Source organism: Mauremys reevesii, linkage group 3, assembly GCF_016161935.1.
Source record: "Mauremys reevesii isolate NIE-2019 linkage group 3, ASM1616193v1, whole genome shotgun sequence".
Taxonomy (NCBI): domain Eukaryota; kingdom Metazoa; phylum Chordata; order Testudines; family Geoemydidae; genus Mauremys; species Mauremys reevesii.
The window spans coordinates 70,221,986-70,244,665 of record NC_052625.1 but is presented as its reverse complement, the minus strand read 5'-3'; the positions used below and the strand labels follow the sequence as shown (position 1 = coordinate 70,244,665).

Below are 22,680 nucleotides of genomic sequence, written 5' to 3'. Positions count from 1 at the left end.
AAGCCAGGGCTGGCGTTAGGGCAGGGCAATTGCCTGGGGTCCCATGCCACAGAGGCCTCCATGAAGCTACATTGGTCAGGCTTGGGCTTCAGCCCCAGGTGGCAGGGCTCAGGGCCCCAGACTTCAGCCCCATGCAGTGGTGCTTCGGCTTTCTGCCCTGGGCCCCAGCTAGTCTAACACTGGTCATGCTTGAAGGACCCCCTGAAACCTACTCACGGCCCTCCAGGGACCCCTGGACGGGAACCACTACTCTAGTGGATACTGCTTGAAGAGAGTTCTACTGCAAATTACCTCAAGATGGCGCGATACCCACGAGTAGGAATATGCAGAGCCACTCAAAGAAGAGCTATGTTTTTTTAAAAGAGGCAGGTACTCATTTAAAATGTATTGTCCCTAGAATACCTCAAGTTCCAATCCTACAACTCTTACTCCCACAAGTAATCTTTACTCAACATGAAAGTCACTAGTGCTATATTCCAGACAGAGATTAGTCAGGCAAGTAAGGATTTCAGAAATTGGCTCTTGTTTTCTCCATAATACCTTCTTTTTAAAAACACATGGTTACTCCTGTTTATTAAGTTAACCTATTTATTAAAAGTTACAGTAATTATCTATAATGGTCTCTCTACTTACAGAAATGATTTCTGGTTAGAATCTGTAAGAATCTTTCTGATCTGCAATGCCCATTCCTGCTTCTTTCATTCTCCAAGAAAAAAAAAAACTTACCAGATGCTGCAGTTTAGTTTTCATAGTGATGGGAACACCATTGACAACAACTTTGCACTTTTCCCGTGGCGTTATGGTAACTTTGCCGTCAGTATTTGTGAATGTAGCATGCTTGTCCAAAATGCTGAAAGATAAAATACTTTTTGCAATTCATGGATCTCTTAAGAATCGAGCTAAAAGTAAACATTTCCTATCTCAAAATCCTGAAAAAATATTTATTCTAATTTTGAAGATAATAAACTTTTACTTGTATGCCAGTAGCCCCTACAATGGGCTAGGTAGACACTGTCCAAATCACCCAAGCTGAGAGGAACTGCCTCTCCTCCCCAGGACATATACCATGCTTGAGATCAGCAGAGGCACCAAAGCTGAAGCTCTCTTGGAATAGAACAGAAGACGCTGCTGGCAGGGCATTCTGGGAGGGCCCCATGACTTTGGGACTCAACTCCCTTAACTGGGTCCAAAATAGCTCAAATTTGTAGACCTTCAAGACATGTTGCAAAGCCTATTACTGTTGAGCAGGCATTTGGCAAGGGCTGAAGTGGCTGGCAGTGGGGTTTTTGGGGGAATTTGGGTGGGGAGATATTGATTTGCTGCTGGGTGGCTATTTGTACAGGGGAAAACATGCTGCTGTTGTAGATCTGTAATGACGTTTGTTGTGCGTATTTATTTGATGGCAAGGACACCTAGAATCTGGGATAGGCCTTGTATCTATTTAAATTCAAATAAATAAATACCCTGAAGAACTCACGACCCAAGACCCTCTGTAACATGTCACACAGTTACTAAAATCAGTTCAACTCTACTGACATCAGCAATGGTCGAAGTATAATGTAGATGTGCTGTTGGCATTTTACATGCTGCCTCGTCGAAACCTGTTCAGATTAGGTCTAACAGACTCTGTGTTTAAAAAGAAAAGTTTGTGTCTCACTCTCACGTTTTGTCCTGTGTTTTGTGAGCTGCACTGTCTCAAAAGCATGCAGCTACCTTGGTGGGTTATGATGCAGTCACTGTGGTAGCTGGTTTTGGATCGGCTGATGGCCTTGAAAACATGAGCTCTGTGTGGCTCAAAAGCTTGTCTTTCTCACCAACAGAAGTCGGTCCAATAAAAGACATTACCTCATGCACCTTGTCTCTCTAGCTCATCAGGACTGAAGTCCCCAAATTAAGAATAAATCAGTATTTTTAAAGTTGTTGTGTAAATTTTTAGCTTTATGACAATTGAATAGCTGAACTTTGAATTAAATATTGCAATTTAACTTAACGCTTGTTACAGTTTTGAAAAGGGCAGTTTCAGAAACAATACATAATACACTCAGTGAGTTCCCCCCAGCCTATTTTTCCTCCACTCTTCATAAAAAAGGTTCACGTTACAACAGCCAAGTTCTCACATCTCATATATATATGCAATGTAATGTACATTTCTCTTGTTAAAAAAGACACAGACTATTTAGTGTCTTGTCTCTTTCTAATTTATGTATACTTACCCTAAACCTTTAACGGTTATTGCATTTGAGGCTGACTGACCAACATCGCATGAACCTGAAAGAATAAACAATTTTTGGCATAAGTGATGTGCTCTGGGTAACAACAGTTACACTCACTGCTTAAAATAATTGCATTTGCATTTCAACTTTTTTCTCCTATGTGAATCTGATGAGTTGTGCTTGACTGAGAGACCTGTCATGTTACTGCTATTATCTGAATATTAAATATATATTTAATGCTTTTAACGTATTCTGGGTCCTGATTTATATAAAAGGTTCCACACTTGGCTTTTGATTTTGTACCCACAAATAATTATGGAGGCATTTTATAGCATTTAGAAATTGAGCTATTCCTGACACTGAGGATATTTAATCTTGTGGACTAAACGCCATGTGCACAACAACCTAACTGGTCTGTGAGCTGCCTAATCCTCATTAGTTGAGCCAGCCCTCCAAACTGTAGCTCCTTGCAGTCATGAAAAGAAAATATTGCCAGTGGAAAAAACAGTGTTCTGTAGGCAAAGGAAAAGAACCAGCTGGAGTCAGGTGACAAACGGTGGAAACTGGATCAGATATCAATAAATTAACTTGCAAAGTGACAAGGGCATATTTCCAGCTATTAGTAACTGACACCCAGCAAGTCTGATATAATTACTTTCACAGGTTAGGTTTCTATTGTATTTTAATACCCTAAAACATTCCTCTAATTTGAATCCTTTTATGCGAGCTTTGCCATGTTCACAAACAAAAGGAGCATGTTTGATGGTGGAAGAGAACTGTTTAGACCCTGAAAAACCATGACAATTTATTACATGTATGTGTGGCTGAGCAACATGATACTTAAGAGCATATATTAGCACAACAGCATTTGGTTATGATGAATTATAAGGTACAGAAAGAAGCATTCCTACGAGCTATGTAAATTTGTGCAGCACTTAATACTAGAATATGAAGCAAATAAAATAGAGTACCATCCTGAATGAAGTGCTTGAGAACTCCGGAGAGCTGAGGGTCTTCATTGATATTCAAGAGATATGGGAATGTCTCCATCATCCGTCTCTCCTGATAAAGGAGTTCAGATTCACACCATTTAGTGACATATGTTGGAAAGCACCAAATGACAGCTGATAATATACAGGGAGGATTACTTTTTCCCCCTCTGTTGTTAAGGAGATCATAAACAAGGAGATCAGCTGTTCGAGGACATCCTGAAAAATATCTGAATACCAAACATTCACAACTCTAAACAATAGATAATAAATCATCACACAAACATTTCCCAAAACTCAATCAATCTGTTTTTCAAAAAATGCCCAGATACTACAAAGGTGGAACTATAAAAGTGGGTGGAAAAATGATTAGTTTGATTAATGATTCAATTACAATTCATGTTGTTTAGGTTATTACTCGTCTCCCTTCAGCTTTAATGAGTTTAGAAAGGTGCAGACAGCTGTTTTTACACATTACACTCATGGATTATGTTAGCTCACGCTCTCTTATTGGTGCTGTTTTATATCATGAAATAAAATACAGGATCAAAATGAGGGCACTCTTTCAGAATTTCCCCTTGGCCGATCATCTGTTAAGTGGCATGGGCATAATATTTATTATTAGTCATTATCTGTATTGCAGTAGCATCCAGAGCTCAGTCGGTATCAGAGACCCATAGGGAGGGGCACTGTACAAACATCCTGTCAAAGATCGTCCCTCTAATTTAAGACAAGACACAAAAAGTGGGTGTAACTGTGAATCAGAAAGAACAGGGAGGATGCATGAAACAGTAATAAAATACGCTGATGTAGGCTAATTATGCATACAGCTAGATAATTGTGAGCAAACTTAAAAATACTCTATAAAATGTAACTAAATATCATATATCCAAACTGGCTATCCAGGTAGCCATTATCAGTTGGCAGTTTCCATGTGTGTCAGAGCTGAAATGGGTCTTGAGGCAGGATTCAAAGGAGGAAAGGGTAGTGGCTTTGCTGACTAATTCAGGGAGACTATTCAAAACAAAGGGTGGCTTCGAAGAAAACACAAAGGTGATTTGGGAAGAAGCAGGCAAATGACTGATGGAGGCCGACTTTGCAGGAATGAAGAGATAAGACACAAGAGACAATAAATTGGGAGGGGCTGACTTGTAACTCGCCATAAAATGAATCTTCCTATCCTCTCCCCTTCCCTTAATTCAAAGGTAAGATTGTGTTTTTAAATACATGGCAAGGCTTTTTTCATTTGGGGAAAAAAGTCTAGAAAAAAAATCCATTATTAAGAATGGTTACTTTTAACACTCCAATTAAAAAAGTTAATTATTCTTTTAAATAATGTAAGTCAGAAAACATTTGTAAATGTTTAAGTTAGTTAACTCATATTTCATTTAAAGGGGGAAATCTTTGGTTCTATCCCTCAATGCTTGGAAGTGATACAGGCCTGCGTCTTGTAAGTTTTGTACATGGCTTGATTTTTTTTTTTTGTAATATATACAAATGCTTTGTTTCCAAAAGTAACCATTCTTCCTCATAATCACATTAAATGGAACAATAATGGTTATAAACAAAAGATGTTATAACTGATTATTATATAACACAATTTAAGTGGCATGCTTTTGCAATTTATCCAAACTTAAAGGCACAAGAAGAGGCAACTTAGAAAAAAAACCGTTAAAAGTAATGTATCTTTTAAAACAAGCCAAGTGTGGATAGACATGGTAGCCAAAGGAAGACTGGAAAGGAACTATAGTAAGTCTATAACTCGCACTGCCCTTTAAAGAAAAATCTTACCTGAGTAATTGCAGCATACTGCTGTTCCCATTCCTTCCGAGCTTCTTCCAGACGATATTCCCATGTTAACTGAATAGTCTGAATCCGCAGTTCATTTTCAGCCAGCAAACTTCGCAGCTCTTCTGGAAGGGGAAAGAGAGGAAATTTCAGCTGGGATGTGTGGACATACAAAGGCACAAAACCCCTGTGAATTTAATCTTCATTTATTAATTTTTAACTTCCAAAAGAAGTACCCGTTTTGATAATGTCTGAATAACCATTATAAAGTGATTAACTCATAATGTAGCATCTCCGTATTTACAGACAGAAATACAGGAGCTCTGTTAGCTCCCTCTGTTAATGCAGCAACTTTCAGATGCAAAGTTTAGAAAGCAAGCTGGATTCTTGGCAGTCCTTTGCTAAAGGAAAAGAAAAAGATCCAAATTCAGAAGTGTCCTTGGAGTAGTCTTTCTACTCTTCTTGGATGCGTTAGATAACCTCTCTGTGACTGCCAGTCTTGTGATATTTGGGAGAGGAGTGTGTGATTTTTTTTAAAAGCCCCAACTACTGGAATCATGTGATTACATGAAAATCTCAGCTTTTATTGTTTAAAACAGTTTTTAGCCCTTATGGTTGTAGAGAAAAGTCTGAAAACAAGAACTGGGTATATCCTAAAGGTGCAGAAACTGGAAGGCAAATAAAAAGAGTATACACTTTACTATTTCAATAAAAAGTCTCATGATTTTTAAGCCAATATTATTTTTATGGGGCTTGACTCCTGGTTTTTGAATGCTTGAGGTTGGCAATAACGGGTTTAATGTTTTGTAAAGTGCTTTGAGAATATATGATGAGACACGCTATACAAGTGTTAAGTATTATTAGTAATATTACATGACCATCTATAAAATGACATATGCACAATAGCTTTACATTGTTCCTTAGAGGGTCTCCAACTCTCTCTTTTGTCCAGTTCAGAAGAGAGAACTTCCCATGAACCTATTCCTCCTTTCAACTCTACCAGTCCCCCTATGCTGTTAATGCCATGGGCCACTAGAAAGGGCTCCAGAGGACATTTTGAGAAACTCTGAGCCATCTGGTACTTGTGGTTCCTTTAGCAGGATTAACTTTGTAAATACATACTGGTTTCATCTGCTACTGTTTTCCCAGAGTTTCCAAGCCCAGTCAGTCTGGACAACAGTTTGTTATTTTCTGCTTTCAGCTCCATTATATGCTTCTCCATTGGACTCGCATTTATCACTGCTTTGTTCTTGATCTTTTTTGTTCTTTCACATATGCAAATATATTAAAAAAAAAGAAAGAAAGAAAAAAAAAGAGGCCAGTCAGCTATTACATCATGATGCAGTCAACCTCAGCACAGAGCTTTGGCTGGCAGAGAAGAGCTTTCCTAGGCAAAAATGCTTTTTTTTGAAATATTAAGTGGAGTTTTGGAACTTTACAAATAAAAACACCATCACTTCTCAGGTGCTGCAGGCATATGATGTCTTCCCCTGCACTGGAAACAGGAGTCCCAGCCCTGTGTTTTCTCTGCCAGTGCAGTAACCATTCCCTTCTTCCCCAGCTGGCTCTTTTAGTAGGGTCTTGTTGCAGTGGTGCAATCGCATAAACAAGACATCAAGTCAGACCAGGAAGTAAGAATGCATCAAGACATGAACATGATAGTAAGAAGCTGGGTTTGCAGGAACATTCTCTCACCATCCTCTCAAGTAGTTGCACATGTGCCCCATTGCTGGCGCCTAGCCCAATTCTCAGCCCAGGAAACATCAAGGGGAGGCAACATGTGCAAGCTGCAGCAGAGACTGAAAAAATGGGGACTTCCTGGTACAGAGCCCAGAGCAGAGCTATGCTGAAAGACTGGATACTAAGGAAAGATACAGAGCGAGTGAGGATGTCTTGGGGCAGAAAGGAAACCTCTTCAGAGAGTCATAATTGGGGTTAGAAGATGATGAGAAGGGTGAGAAAGATAGAAAAGTAAACTGGAGTGGAGAGAGACAGACATATGTTGGAGGCCCAAGGTTCCCAGGACAATATATAACCACCCTCCACACAATTTAGTGATCAGAAACCACACCCTTAATGTCTACGGGTAAGCAATTAATTTACTACTTCAACCTACTGCTTTTGTTTATTCAAGTTTCATACATCTTTATTTACACTGAAGTGGGTTTGTCATTTATTACTGGTGTCTCCTGTTATTTTGCCTGGGTGTTTGGCTGCATCTTGGACTCACAGCAGAAATGCAAACAATTTTACAGTACTTGAAAAACCACAAAACTATACCTCTCAGCATATCGTAATGTTGACAAAGTCTCTTCATAGCAGATATCAGCTGGACTTACAGCTGCAATCTGTGAGTATATACAAAAAGTGTTAATACAATTTAGATTCCCTATTTGAGTTCTGTTTATTGGTTTTATATTCACCAAAGATATCACAGTTCAGAGAAGGTTTACAAAGGACAAATCCATTGGTAAGCCCCTTAAATATAAAGAGAGACCTTAGTGTCACTAAGGGTACGTCCATACTTACGGCCAGGTCGACGGGTAGCGTTCGACTTCTCGGAGTTCGAACTATCGCGTCTAATCTAGACGCGATAGTTTGAACTCTGAACGCGCTCCCGTCAACTCCGGAACTCCACCAATGCGAACGGTGGTGGCGGAGTCGACGGGGGAGCCGCGGACTTCGATCCCGCGGCGTCTGGACAGGTAAGAAGTTCGAACTAAGGTAGTTCAACTTCAGCTACGCTATTCGCGTAGCTGAAGTCGCGTACCTTAGTTCGACCCCCTCCCTAGTGTAGACCAGGCCTAAGACGGCAAGTCACTTTTTGTAATACAGAAATTGATGATGATGAAGAACCACCACCACCATTTTTGGAGATATTTTCCTTGCACTGAGGAGAGAGATTTTAAACAGATTAACCTAGTTTGTACAAAATTAGTCATGTGGGCCTAGATCCTGAATACCCTTATTTACACTGGTAGCCCTTACTCAAGCAAATAGTTCCACGACTTCAAGATGTGGAGAATATGGCCTTTGGTTTGTTTCACACTCCACCAAGGAACAAAAGACTCTAGTTTGAAGAAAACTGGCTCAATAATTTAAAAAGTTATGAAAATTTAGACTCCAGTGTTTTCATGTATGCACGCCAGCCCCTTCCGATTCATATCCTGGCTCCCTCACTTAACAGCACTGTAGAAAGAGACAGTCAGCTGGAGGCAATGACAGACTCAAGGGGAGTTCTGCTTCATTTAGGCTGGCAAAATCTGGCCCATGGCATGGATGATCAACAGTGGACTCCAAAGAAAATAGTAGAGACCAGGTTTCAAAAGGCCATATACAAAAATGCGCCTGCACTTTTGTGCACTCATGCAAATTCCAATGTGCTAGCAAACCTTAATTTGTGTGCACACACCCTTTGTGAGTGCAAAGGCAGGAATGTGCAGGACGCAGGTGCATTTTTAAATGACTCAAACACTGGATAAGAAAAGGGCTCCTATTAAAAAAGGATTTAACTTATCTTGAAGTATAGCTAATAAGCTTGATTGCTTTTATAACATCGTCAAAATAAACAAAGTACTTAATACGTAAAAAGGACTGGTTAGAGATATTACTGTACAGGCACACTTCTTGAGGGAGGCAGGGTCAAAAGAACTTGGCCTTGAATCTGACAATGCACTTCGGTGGGGGCGTTATCAGAATAGCCATACTTGGTCATTAGGACAAAAAGTGAGCGAGCAAGCAAGCATGAGGATGACTCTGCAGCCTGGTGGTTTGAGCCCTCCCCTGGAAGTGGGGAGGACCCAAGGATCCAGGCCCCCTCATCCAAAGGCTTTTAAAATTATATATCCACAGTGGAATTGCTTCAAGAGGAGAGACTGAGGGAGCCCTGCATCAGAAGATCCCATAGCCCAGTGGTTAGAGAGCTCACCTGAGAGGTAGCAGATTCCTGTTCAAATTCCTTCTCTCCTTCAGGTGGAGGGGGTACTTGAACTGGGGTCTCCCACATGCCAGGTGAATACCATAACTATTGGGCTAAAAGGTATGAGGGAGTGCTTCCTCCTCCCCTGTCCCCCATGCCCAGATTTCTTGCTAAAAGAGCACAAGTGCCTAACGCCAAGAGAGGGTTTGCAGCTGAGAATCTGAAGCAGAGAGAGGTGCCTCCCTCCAGCCTGGACTTAGTCACCTATCTCCAAGAGAGGGGTGGGGCTTAGGACACACCCCTCGCCTTGGCATCTCCTATTGGCTAGCTTAGATGAGGCACCATTCCAGCTTTTGTGAATCCACAAAACTCTGAGGTGCTTCTCTCTTCCTGTTCATCCTATAGGGAGCTGAGGTGCCTAACCCAGGCTTTTGCAAATCCCAGTTATTTTCTAAGTGCCTAGAAGTTAGGCATGATGATGCTGAGCATTGTCACACCTAAGTTCCTTTGGGAATCTAGCCCACTGTGCTTCTATTTTAACAATAAAATACCAGAACCCAATTACTGAACAAGTCAGTCAACTTTACCATGATAGTCCTGCTGTTCCCCCCGAGAGCCGACTGCAGGAGTTTTGTTAGAACCGAGTCTCTGTATGGGATATGTAACACTTTCTTCCCCATGGCCACCTCAGCCAGAGCACTAAGGGAAAAATGATTGAGTGAGCAAAGGGTTAAACAATACTCTTGACTAAAAATCTAGCTAAAGAACAAGGAGAAATAATTTCACTAACTGTACCTGTGTAGATGCTTCACTATATTAGCTCATGGTACCATAATTATACATCATACATTAGCTGATCTATAAAAATAATGGTCAAGATTTTCAAAACTAATAACTTTGGATGCCTCAATTTGAGTTAAAAGAACCTGATTTATTTAAAAAGTGCTAAGCAACCACCCTCAGAAAATCAGGGCATTTTAAAGGTGTCTCAAGTTGTGTGCCTGAAAATTGAGACACGCAAAACTACTAGTTGCTTTAAAAAATTCTGACTAACAACAAAGTGAGGTAGCACATCATGATTTCTCTTTCCAGATCTGACCCAGACATGGGCAAGTCAATTAATATTCTATGCTTCAGTTTCTCCACTTTAAAATGGAGATAAAATTACTTACCTCTGAGGGATGCTGTGAAGCTTAATTTATTAATGTTTATAAAGTGTTTTCAGATTGCTCCATGGTATGCACTGTAGAAGTGCAAAGAATTATGTTAAGCTTACTAGGTAGAAGATCTGAACTGAAGGAAGACTGCCATTCCTACCTTTTGAACACGAACACGAACACACACACACACACACAGTTTTTGTGCCACTTGCAGAAAGGTCCCTGTTGTACCTAATGACATTTCCTAAGGTGGTTAAACTCAGATTTACACGTGTCCCTTCTCTCAGTCTGTCCCCTTCAGAGCCTGAAGACTTTTGCCTTTCACTTCCTGCCAAGTCCACCAGATTTATAACGGACTGCTTGGTGATATCTTCATCTAGAAAAATCTGAAAGAAATTCCAACAGTGAAAGGAAAATAAGGTATTAAGCCATATCCTTAAAATCACAGCAAGGTACAGCAACCTAAAAGCTCTGTGGATAGTCTGAGTAAATATATTGTAATATGTACTGGCACTAAGAAGCAGAGAATTATTGAAAATATGGAAAGTAACGTTATGGCTGAAAGAGAATGAACTTTTGTGTAAAAATTAAGCAAGACAGACTTAAGAAGGGGCAGGGGTAGGAAGATAAATTCAGCTGGAATACAAAGAGTTACATCCATATCAATGGACCAGCATCAACAGGGGAGCAAACCACAGTGTACAGAAAAGGCGAGTATATAGAAGTTCAAAGGAGCCTTTAAATAATACTTGCTAAAAGACAGGTCAAAGCAAGACTTGCCCAGTAACACAAATACCATACTGAGACACACTGGAACAACGGATACCTAAAGGAGGTTGCAATAATCTTGGCCTTGTCTGCATTGGTTGCAATTCCAGCAACTGACAGCCAGACACAGATGTAGTTTCATCAGGGCATGTGTGGACAAAGAATGCCATGGCGGGCCCCAGTGGAGCTTATCCTTGCAATAAGCCATTTGTGACAGCAGCATCACTTTTGCAATCTGATGCCTGTACTCCCATACCTCCATCTGCATCTGACTCCATGTAAGGAGAAACTCCCTGCAACCAGCTTGATAGTGACAGGCCTGTTATCACATACAGCTCTGTGTATGGATGACCACAGCAATCACAAATTATTTCCAAATCACAGAATGATAGGACTGGAAGGGACCTTGAGAGGTCATCTAGTCCAGTCCCTGCACTCATGGCACGACTAAGTATTATCTAGACCAAGGGTTCTCAAACTGGGGGTCGGGACCTCTCGGGGGGGGGGGCATGAGGTTATTACATGGGGGGTCGTGAGCTGTCAGCCTCCACCCCAAACCCCACTTTGCTTCCACCATTTACAATGCTGTTAAATATATAAAAAGTGTTTTTAATTTATAAGGAGGGTCACACTCAGAGGCTTGCTATGTGAAAGGGGTCACCAGTACAAACGTTTGAGAATCACTGATCTAGACCATTCCTGACAGATGTTTGTCTAACTTGCTCTTAAACTCCAATGATGGAGATTCCACAACCTCCCTAGGCAATTAATTCCTGTGCTTAATCAATGGACAATAAGGAAGTTTTTCCTAATGTCCAACCTACACCTCCCTTGCTTCCACTGCTTCTTGTCCTAACCTCAGAGATTAAGAAAAACAATTTTTCTCCCCGTTCCTTGTAACAACCTTTAACGTACTTGAAAACTTATGTCCCCCCTCAGTCTCCTCTTTTCCAGACTAAACAAATGCAATTTTTTCCAATCTTCCCTCATAGGTCATGTTTTCTAGACCTTTAATCATTTTTGTCGCTCTTCTCTGGACTCGCTCCAATTTGTCCACATACTTCCTGAAATGTTTGCCCAGAAATGGACACAATACTCCAGTTGAAGCCTAATCCGTGCCGAGTAGAGCGGAAGAATGACTTCTCGTGTCTTGCAACACTCCTGCTAATACATCCCAGAATGATATTTGCTTTTTTTGCAACAGCGTTACACTGTTGACTCATATTTATCTTGTGGTCCACTATGACCCCCAGATCCCTTTCCACCGTACTCCTTCCTAGGCAGTCATTTCCCACATTGTATGTGTGCAACTGATTGTTCCTTCCTAAGCGGAGTACTTTGCATTTGTCCTTATTGAATTTCATCCTATTTACTTAAGATCATTTCTCCAGTTTGTCTAGATCATTTTGATTTTTAATCCTATTCTCCAAAGCACTTGCAACCCCTCCCAGCTTGGTATCGTCCACAAACGTTGTAAGTGTGCTCTCTATGCTATTATTTAATGTAAGTGAACTCCCAAATACTTTAAGCCAGTGGTTCTCAACCAGGGATACACGTACCCCTAGGGTATGCAGAGGCCTTCTAGGGTGTACATCAACCTAGCTAGATATTTGCTCAGTTTTACAACAGGCTATATAAAAAGCACTAGCGAAGTTAGTACAAATTAAAATTTCATACAATGATTTGTATAGTACCTAGAGCCGTATAAATGCTAAAATGTAAGTACAGTATCTATATTCTAATAGATTTATTTTAGAATTATATAGTAAAATGAGAAAGTAAGCCATTTTTTCAGCAACAGTGTGCTGTGACACTTTTGTATTTTTATGTCTGATTCTGTAAGCAAGTAGTTTTTAAGTGAGATAAAAGTTGGAGGTACGCAAGACAAATCAGACTCCTGAAAGGGGTACAGTCGTCTGGAAAGGCTGGGAGCCATTCCTTTAAGATTCAGTTAAAAAAATCACCTTCTGTAACATACTAGGAAATGTGGTCAATGCATATAAGGAAAATGAACAGGCTTTGAATTTGTGTCTGCAACAAACTTAGGAGAATTTACCTTGTGAATTTACCTTTCTTGCATAATTAGTTAAATAAGAATTTTAATCTTGTGAAACAAATATGCTGAATAGTGGAAAATAGGGTTTCCTCATACTGAACCTGTTTGAATTGGATGGTAATGACCATGTGAGATCGACTGCTTGTAGCATTCATGCTGGTTGAAGCTGTGGTTCTTATTTTAGTTCCTTGTTCCATTAACCTCTCAATTTGTGCGTAGCTGTCACAAGCCACCCGTTTCAAACCATCCACATAAAAGCCTTGTTGCTGGTCTTCTCTAACCTTGAGTCCACCAGGTTTCTTGGTTTCAGACAGTAAATCTATTACCTATGGAGAGGTATTTACAGTCAAAATGTGTTACTGGATACAGCTACGTAGTGATTGAAAAGAACATTTTGTGAAAACAAAGAGAAGGGAAAAAATCTTTCTAAGTCAAGAAATGATAGCATGACTTTGTAAGAAGCAGGTAGTAAAGCAATTAACTACACAAACACTGTTTATGGTAGTTTATTACCATCTAGCATGTCATAAAACCACATCTAGTTGGTAGAAATGCTTGTTACTTTGAATATATAACACAACTGTCATTTTAATATGTATGGAATTGTTACTCGCTGCATATTAATATGAAGTGGCAATCCTCTAAGCACAGTGAATATGGAACTGCCTATCTTTCCCTCCAAGAGTCGTTCCATGCACAGAGTACTAGCAGAATCAAGCCCATGGGTTTTTCTAAATAGCATCAATAGGAATAACCCATTTGCAAAATTCAGGATAAAACAGACAACACCAAGTCACAATGCATGAATGAGATACGACATTTGACAATGCCACAACCAATTAAAGGAAATAAGAGTTTAACCTCAACCCCTCTTACCGTTAGACTTCTATATTAGTGACCTATCATATTCTGGAGGCACTAACCCTTGTCATATGCAATAGGAAATTAAGAATATTTTAGTCTGGATTTAGGCGTCATCATCACAATCTAACAATCTGGTGCTTAAAATATGAATTAGAAAGATCAAAACCTTTTCTCCATTACCCAGGTCTCTTAACATCTCTCTGTCTCTATTATTGTCATGTGATCAAATACTTTAACATTTTAAATCACACTCCATATTTCTAGTAATGTTTTCCATGATATACAGCAGATACTATCTCTGCTGTCTTGTGTGTCTCAAAATGTTTTATGGTCTCAAAAATACAATCTTTTATGAAAGATTCCATATGAAATAAGAGGGAGGTGACAGAAGACTACAGGTAATTATAAAAAGGTGGCCTTTACAGAGGGGCAGAAGTTGGGGGGTACGTGGAAAACTACAATAGGGTCATAGAAGCAACAAGAGTAAATAAAATGAGTGAATCTGCTTAACATCTTAGACATCTATACACAAATTCAAGGAGTATAGGGAATGAACTGGAAGTCTTAGTACACCGGCTTGATGGGATAAATCTACTGACTGGAGATTGTTATTAGGGTGGAGAAGTACAGATTGTTCAGGAAGGGCAGGCAGGGAAAAAAAAAGGAGGTGTTGCAATGTACATGAGGGATGAGAGGCAGACCAGTTGAAAGTCTCTCAGTGAAGATAGAACAGGGAAAAAACAGGAGCGATTTCATGGTAGGGATCTACTTCTTTATCCCTTAGATTTTCTTCCTATGGGACTTTACCTAACAGTTCTCTGAGTTTGTTGTCTGCTTTTTTGATGTCCATTGTCTTTATTCTGCTGCTATCCTTCCTTCCTTTCCTTAGAATCAGGAAATAATCATTCACAACCAATTCCTTCCTGTCAGTCAGAATCAAGTCTGAAATGACTGCCCCGGGTTACTTCCGCCAACCTTTGGAACTATAATTTGTCCCTAACCCATTCCAAAAACTTACTGGATGTTTTGTCATGTTACTTTTCCAACAGATGTCTGGGGAGTTATAGTCCCCCATTACTTACAAGTCTTGTGTTTTGGACATTTCTGTTATTCATTCTAGAAATGCCTCATCCACTTCCTTTTCTTGATTTGGTGGTCTACAGTAGGCCATTATTCGGTCACCCCAATTTTCCCCCTTTTATCATTACCCAGATACTTTCAACTGGTCTGCCCCTCACTTTCTTCTGGACCTCAGAACAAGTGTATATGTTCTTGATCAGGGGCGGGCAAACTTTTTGGCCTGAGGGCCGCATCGGGTTTTGGAAATTGTATGGAGGGCCGGTTAGGGGAGGGGGTTGTGGCCCGGCTCCCCCTCCCCCAGGACTCCTGCCCCATCCAACCCCCGTGTTCCCTGACAGCCCCCCGCCCCCCGGAACCCCTGCCCCATCCATACGCCCCCACTCCCTGTCCCCTGACTGCCCCCCACCGCCACATCCAACCCCTCCTTTCATTCCTGATGGCCCCCCCGGAACCCCTGCCCCATCCAACCACCCCTTCTCCCTGTCCCCTGACTGCCCCCTGCCGCCCCATCCAACCCTGGCCCTCCTTCCTGACTGCCCCCCCCCCCCCAATACCCACCCCCCCCCCGACCACCACTCCAAACTCCCCTGCCCTCTATCCAATCCCCACGCTCCGTGCTCCCTTACCGCACTGGTGGCTGGCAGTGCTACAGCCTGGCTGGAGCCGGGCCACGCTGCTGCCGCCACCACGCAGCATAGAGACCAGGTCAGGCCGGGTTCTGCAGCTGCGCTGCCGCAGGAGCTCACAGCCCCACTGCCCAGAGCTTTGTGCCGGCGGTGGAGCGAGTGAGCTGAGAGGGAGAGGGGACAGCGGAGAAGGGGCCAGGAGCTAGCATCCCGGGCCCGGAGCTCAGGGGCCGGGCAGGACGGTTCCGCAGGCCTGCTGTAGTTTGCCCACCTCTGTTCTTGATGCATAATTTAATACCTCGTCTCTTTCTTCCTTGCCTGTCCTTCCTGTACAAGAGATCCCCCAACCCTCTATGCCAGTATTCCAGTCATGAGATTTATTCCAAGTCTCTGTGCTGCCAGTTAAGTCATAATTTAGCACATGCAATAATACTTCCAGTGCTTCCTATTCCCTTTACGCCTGGCATTTGTGCAAAGACATCTAAGATGCTGAGCGATTCCCTCACTGATAACTCTCTTGGTGCTCCTACGACCCTCTTTTAATTTGCCATGTTCACCAACATCTAGCCCTTTGTGAAGCTAGTCTTTTTAATTCTTACCTGTGGGCTTTTCTCATCTGCCCCATTTGAACATGGGCCTCCTCACTCAATTATCAAGTTGGTGTGCAGAGATGCTCTTCCACTTCTTGGTCAAATGGACCCCATTTCCTTCCAGCAGTCCTCCTTCCTGGTACAGCATCTCATCATCGAAGAAACCGAAGTCCTCCCATTGACACCAATTCAACAGCTATGCATCCATCTCCAGGATGTGCATGTCCCTGCCTGGGCCTTTACCCTCAACTAGGAGGATGGATAAGACCACCACCTGCACCCCAACTCCTTCACCCTCACTCCGGGAGCCCTGCAGTCACTGCTGATTTGCTCAAGGTCATACCTGGCACTATCATTAGTGCTCACATGGATGAGCAGCATGGGGTAGTGGTCAGAGGGACAGATAAGCCTTGGCAACCTTTCCATAACATCTTGGACGCGGACTACAGGCAGGTACCATACCTCTCAGGATGTTAGGTCTGGTGACCAGATGGATGCCTTCATCCCCTTCAGAAAGGAGTCCCTGATCATGTCCCTTTTCTCTTCCTCTTGGATGCAGTGGCTGCAAGCCTCTCAGCTTTGGGGCTTGTGGTTTCTCTCTCTCAGCCACTGGGGTCTAATCCTCTCCGCCTGTGCCAGTACAGATACCAGTTCTTGATCTCAATGGACAGGAGACCAGCAGCCAGTCTCCTCCCCACAAAGCAGCTGGTTCTCCTTCCTTCTCTGGGGCCTCTGTAGTTGGCCAGCATCCTGTATCCCTGATGATCCTACAAGCATCCTGGCAATAAAGTAATTATGCCCCTGGAAGCTACACAGAAGTCCTATCCTCCTGCAACTCTCTTACATGCATTATGAGGAACTCCACCAACAGACCCCTCTCACACCAGGTAGTTCCCCCTGCCTGCTTCATTGGCAGGGACATGCAGGCTGCATTCCCAGCAAGTCAAGACCAGGGCCTTGGTGAAGGTCTCCAGTCCAGATGTCTGTCTGGTGGGGGGCGGCTCCCTCAAGTGAAGGAAGAGGAAGAGCTAGCCCAACACACCATTTTCCTCCCACGGAGGGTTCTTCATTGTAGAGTAACTGCTAGGCTATGTCTACACTTACAGTGGCATGTAATATACAGGTGCTACACATGTAGCTACACACTGTGGAGCCAAGTCTGGACACAACCCACCTTTCACCATGTCACGTAGCTACATGTCGCAGTGAAAGGCTTCGGCAGCGGGAAGCTGCTGGAACCTTTTCCCATTGCCTCCCCACTGTGAGTGCTTTTCACTGCAGTGGGGAAAGGTTCCGGGAGCAGGACACTTGACTGCTAAAAATAGAGAATATATGCTAGGGCTTCAGGAGTGTAGGGCACTCTACCCACCTTAACACCACCAACGTTTGTGCTACGTCTCTCGTGGAGGTGGAGTTATATCAGTGTGGTAGGGCACTTACATTGGTGGGACATGGCTTTAGTGTGTACGCTGACATAATTAGACCGACATAAGTTGCCTTACATTGACCTAACTGTATAGTGTAGACCAGGCCTGAGAACTTAAAACAAGTAAGTTAGTAAATAAACATAAATGGAAAAAGATTAAAATTCAGAATTAGCATGATATACCAACACCATTACCTGCTCATTATAAATTTCCAGCATACTGAAAGTAACCTGCAAAGACAAGAAGCAGCTAGAACATAAAAAGTTCTCTTGAAAAAAAGCATACTTTTGATATACAGTTATCTCCCAAGTAAAAGGAACACAGATTGTCTAGACAAAAAAGCCATTTGTCTCAAACTAAACTGACTGTTGGTATATCTTGTGGCAACGCATAAGCCATGCATACAGTTGGTTTTTGAGACTGTTTTCCAGATCCACACAGCTCTATCATAACTCTCATATCTATGTATCCCCAACCTCCTTCCTTTGTCTCCTCAGCTTGTCTTAGGAAAACTCCATGTCAGCTTATCCATTTTAAGATGGAAACGTTGGACTTTAATAAATCATTTTTCATCCAACTACACTAGCTATTAAGAGTTACAAAATTTCATTCTTGCAATGTTATGGTTATGAGAAAAATTCAGCAAGTGGAAACATTAAAGATTCAGACATTAATTTGGCAATGTGGCAAACTTGTATGATGTATGGTATACATTTTATTAAATAAACAGCAAAATATTCCAGCCACATTCATTCAGAAACCAGAAATGGAAAAAACACAGTTTATGCATAGCCTGACCAAGTAAGCATTGCTGTTGGAACCTTAACTATTGCACTTCCTGAATTTTGAGATTTTAACTGTAGACTTAATGGTGCATAAACGCTTTTCGCACTTAATTTTTATGGAGTTATTTTTTTTTCAATAATGAAGAAAAAGTTTCACAATGTTAGTGTAGTCCCAAATAGGCTTTGCATTTCCACTTCATTATGGTGAATGTGGTGGTAAGGGATGAGTTCCCAAGTTTGCTGCTATCATCAGGTCAGAGTGTGGAAAACCCACATCCAGCATCTAACAAGGTGGGGAAATGCAAGAAGATTCCCCCTGGTAATGCCCCTATGCAATTCTTGTGCTCACATGCAGAGCCAGATCTCTATTAGTACCACCTTAGATGCAAACCACGCCAAAATGGATGGGGAGAGGTTGAGCTATCAAGGCACTGAGAGGAATAGCAGCTGGTGTAAGTGTTCTGCACCTGAGATTCAAATGTAACTAGAAGGAGCTATCAGGTTCCTATTATTTATTCATGGTAACTAGTGAAGGCTAATGCTCACGGTTACACTGCAGTCTATGAAGCTCTTCTACTCTATTATATGTAGAAATTATCAGGAACACCAGAGCAGAAGGAAAAGATAGAGGCTATTTTTGTGGTTGGACACAGATGACCTGGGAGAACTTATTCGCAAAACCTGTGCTGCAATGCTAGGGCCATTTATTCCTATTGAATACAAGAAGTTTGACAAAACATAAAACAATTGACATGACTAAAGTAAAAAGTTATTCCTTTCCTTCAGTAGCGAGGGTTGGAAAGTCTGTTGATGCCTGTTTGTTAGACTTTTCCCTTGTATCATGTTGAGGAGAGGCATAGCTAAGATAAAGGAGTAGGTAAGTAGAGGTTCAAAATGTAGGTAAATGTTCAAATTTATAGTCTTCTGTGTGGAAAAGATAGGTTGTGACTAGACAGTGGGTAAAGTTTTCAGAAGTGCCTTGGTTACCCAGTTAAAAACTCATATCCAGTGGAAAAAAAAAATGTTCATGCCAAGATTAAGTTAGCTATTACTGGGACAGGGATAGGTTCAAGTTCTCCTGTATTAGATCAGCCCCTCATTCAACACTTCTCACTTGTTATTTTACATTATGTTTGATTATCGCTGAAGCTAGTTTTAAAATGGCAATGGCGGTTTTCCAAATTTGAACTTGAGAGCATATACAGAGGGATCTTGAAAACAGAACAGTGTAGACCATACCTGATATTGCTTGTTCTTCTGGTTCTGAATTGATTTGAAGAGCTCTTCACACACAACTGGAATTATGCCTCTGTTTGCACCATATCCAATCATAGAATAGCTCTTCCCTGAGCCAGTTTGGCCATACGCTAGGAGTGTAGCATTATAACCTTGCCAGGCATTGTCCAGAACTCCTTGACCAAGGTCACGAAAGACCTCTCCCTAAAAGGAGACATTTTTACTCATAGAGAACGTAAACACATGCACCAGAATGGGATTAAAAAAAAGATTAAACAACCCCCAGCCCTCCAAATTTTTTTTAAATACAGGTTTAATTAAAAAAAAAGTAATTAAAATTAAATTTGAAATGACGACGACTACCACCCATAAGGCCTAAATTTACTATAATCTTTTAAATAATTTAAATTAAACAGTAATATTAAGCACTATATGTCTGCAGCCAAGTTTTAAAGAAAATCAAACAATTGAACTAGTTGAGGTCATTGGCTAAGCACCTGGAATCATTATTTGTTGAAGTGCTAAACCAGCTTTTCACAGCAGTAGCCTCTTCTACAGGTGCAGAGAGAATATTTTCTTCATTTCAGTTTATTCAACTAATTCAGTTCAATGAATAGTTCATTCAAATGAAGAAACCAATGAGACAAAAAAAAGCAGAAAATCTTGTTTTCCCTCTTCCAATCTATGAATAAAAACTATGTCTGAGGATGAGCTCTACTAGTTCTAAAATCTTGAAGGACAAGGTGACCAGAAACAATCAATTCAATTCACTATCCTACAGATAATACCTCCTCTGTTTAATAAATCAGTTATTAATGCAAGCCATATTTTGATAAATTCTCAAGTTTTTTTTCCTTATGTATCCAGCACATCTAAATTATTTTAGTTTATTAGTTAAGAACCGCTGTATTTGAAAAATATCCATCCAAAGACCGTGACACAAGTTACAAGTAAAAAAGTTAATCTAATAAACACATCATTCACTATTTTATAACATGACAAAAAATGTAAAAACTAAGTACCTGAATAATTGTAAATTAAGCTAAATCATTACTTAAATAAATGTTTATATAGTGCATACTTCTGGTTAGCAAAAAGAAGCACTAGATTTTGTGAAAAGGCTATATTTAATTGCAAATCAACATGTTTTAATGGTTATCTACCAGTGGTTTCCTTTCTTTAGGAAAATAACTTAAGAGCACAAATGCAAAACAAAATTATTAAAACCATGATTTAAAAATCATGTCTTTTGCTTATTGTTTCACTTAAATTTAAATCAATCCACTCTGACATGCACACCCATAAAAGCATTACTATTTAGTTAGTACAGAGGTTAGTAATTACTATTTTAATCTGAAAGTCTGGTTTAATTATGACAAATATATAACTTCATATTAATGTACTTCAAATATTAAGAGTTCCAGGACCTGGAAGCATAAATGAAAATGGGAAGTAGTTTTAGACGTTGGTTTGAAACATCCATTAAGTAGATACAGATAATTCATCTCAGTTCTACTCTTGGGAATTGTAACAATCGCAATCACCAACAAAGTGAGTTAACATTTTATATTGGTAGGAAGTACTTTTAAATAGCCCTCTGAATACATTTTACCTGGCCTGCATATCTGCTGTTGGATCCAGCTGAAATTAGCATGCCATCTTTATTCTTTAGAAATCCACTGTGGGACCAGTAAGCCAGGTCAAAGGTAAAGGTTTTCATGTGCCCTGGATTCTTAGGATCATATATGCTTGTGCTGCTGGAATTCATAGAAATCACACATCTGCTGCCTGCATCCTTCTCCCTCTGTATCAAAATTATAAATCACATTATCAAACCAGTAGCAGTTCTAGTCACTTTTTTTACTCAAAATTTATATTTTGGACCAAATCCTGCAAGCCCTTTGTACGTGAAACTCCCGGTAAAGTCAACAGGAGTTTTGTAGTTATTTGGGTATGGAGGGTATGTACGACTGGGACACAACCACAACATATTCATCATAAAAGGTCCAATACATTAATTTCACAAAATTTATCTTGAACCAAACCAGGTAACTGTAGTTTAACTGTAAGCAGGGAATAAATGCCATAGAAACAGATTTGAACGGGAAAGATAGTATCTGTAATCATGTCCAAATTTGCTTTTTTCCTGATTTTGTAAACACATCAGCTATTAGCATTGATAACCTATTGTTGGAAAATCCTTCACTACTGTAGATATGGCCATAACAGAAGAATGGTACGCTATGCATGCTACTCCTGGGAGAAATTATGCACCAAAATTAAAAATTCAGCAACCAAAAATTTAAAAATCTGTGCACAATATTTTAAAATTCTGAAAAAAAATCTGCATATCTTATTTGTCAAAACAACACAAAATAATCACACCAGTTTCAATTCTTTTTGGTCATTTATTTCAAAATACCTGTCAACAAGTATGTCTGTAACAATACAGACAACAAAAAAGATTCAGGCAATGTTTTTTGACAAATAGATTCCTTACTAGGCATATTAATACAAAACAGAGTAATAATTCATTTAAACTACAATACAGAACCATGTTTCCTGCACCCCTCAGAAGCAGTGGAATGGGGGTGGAAAGGATTTGGGGAGTCAGGGATAATGGAGAAGCTGAGGGAGAGGCAAGTAAATTGCTGAGAAGGAGCCTGGGTGTGAACTTGGAGGGTTGTTGGGTATGGGTGGGAAAAGTATGGAACAGTTTTTTTGGGGGGGAATGGAGGGCATTGTTAGGGAGCTTCCTCCATGCAGACCCTGGCTGACTCCTAGCCTCTCCCATTCAGTCAGGCACATCTTCCCCTGTCCTTATGTGTTCCTGCACCCCCATGTGTCCTTGCACCCCATCCACATGTCACTCCACCCCCCCCAGACCATTCCCATATGGCCCTGCACCCCCCCCATGTCTCTGTGCTCCCACCCAGCCACTCCTCTGGCCCTTTACCCCTCTCCTAGTCCCATGTCTCCCTGCCCCCACCCCATCCCTGTACCTCTCCACTGGTCCTGTGTGGCTCCCCTCCGTCCCCTCCTCCACCCCACTGTCCCCTCCCGCCCTCCCACACCCCCCCCCCCCCCCCCCTCCCCACCCATCCCCCCCCCCCCCCCCGGTCCCCCCCTGCCTGTCTCCCCCCCCCAGGCAGGCTCTCTCTGCAGGCAGCCCCCCCTCC

At 41.2% G+C, this 22,680-nt stretch overlaps 1 protein-coding gene across 1 annotated transcript in view; it reads right to left on the bottom strand.

The window, feature by feature from the left end:
* LOC120401126 (kinesin-like protein KIF28P) overlaps window positions 1–22,680 on the bottom strand; it is a 53,028-nt gene that overhangs the window by 26,984 nt on the left and 3,364 nt on the right. Inside the window, exons 2-13 of the mRNA XM_039530796.1 lie at window positions 21,114–21,305; window positions 19,505–19,705; window positions 17,675–17,710; window positions 12,995–13,219; window positions 10,301–10,455; window positions 9,497–9,608; window positions 7,271–7,338; window positions 6,109–6,255; window positions 4,994–5,102; window positions 3,185–3,275; window positions 2,214–2,268; window positions 727–850 (exon numbers count right to left, since the gene is read on the bottom strand). Of these exons, the coding sequence (XP_039386730.1) occupies window positions 727–850; window positions 2,214–2,268; window positions 3,185–3,275; window positions 4,994–5,102; window positions 6,109–6,255; window positions 7,271–7,338; window positions 9,497–9,608; window positions 10,301–10,455; window positions 12,995–13,219; window positions 17,675–17,710; window positions 19,505–19,705; window positions 21,114–21,305 (1,515 nt within the window). The remainder of the gene's footprint in view (window positions 1–726; window positions 851–2,213; window positions 2,269–3,184; window positions 3,276–4,993; window positions 5,103–6,108; window positions 6,256–7,270; window positions 7,339–9,496; window positions 9,609–10,300; window positions 10,456–12,994; window positions 13,220–17,674; window positions 17,711–19,504; window positions 19,706–21,113; window positions 21,306–22,680) is intronic.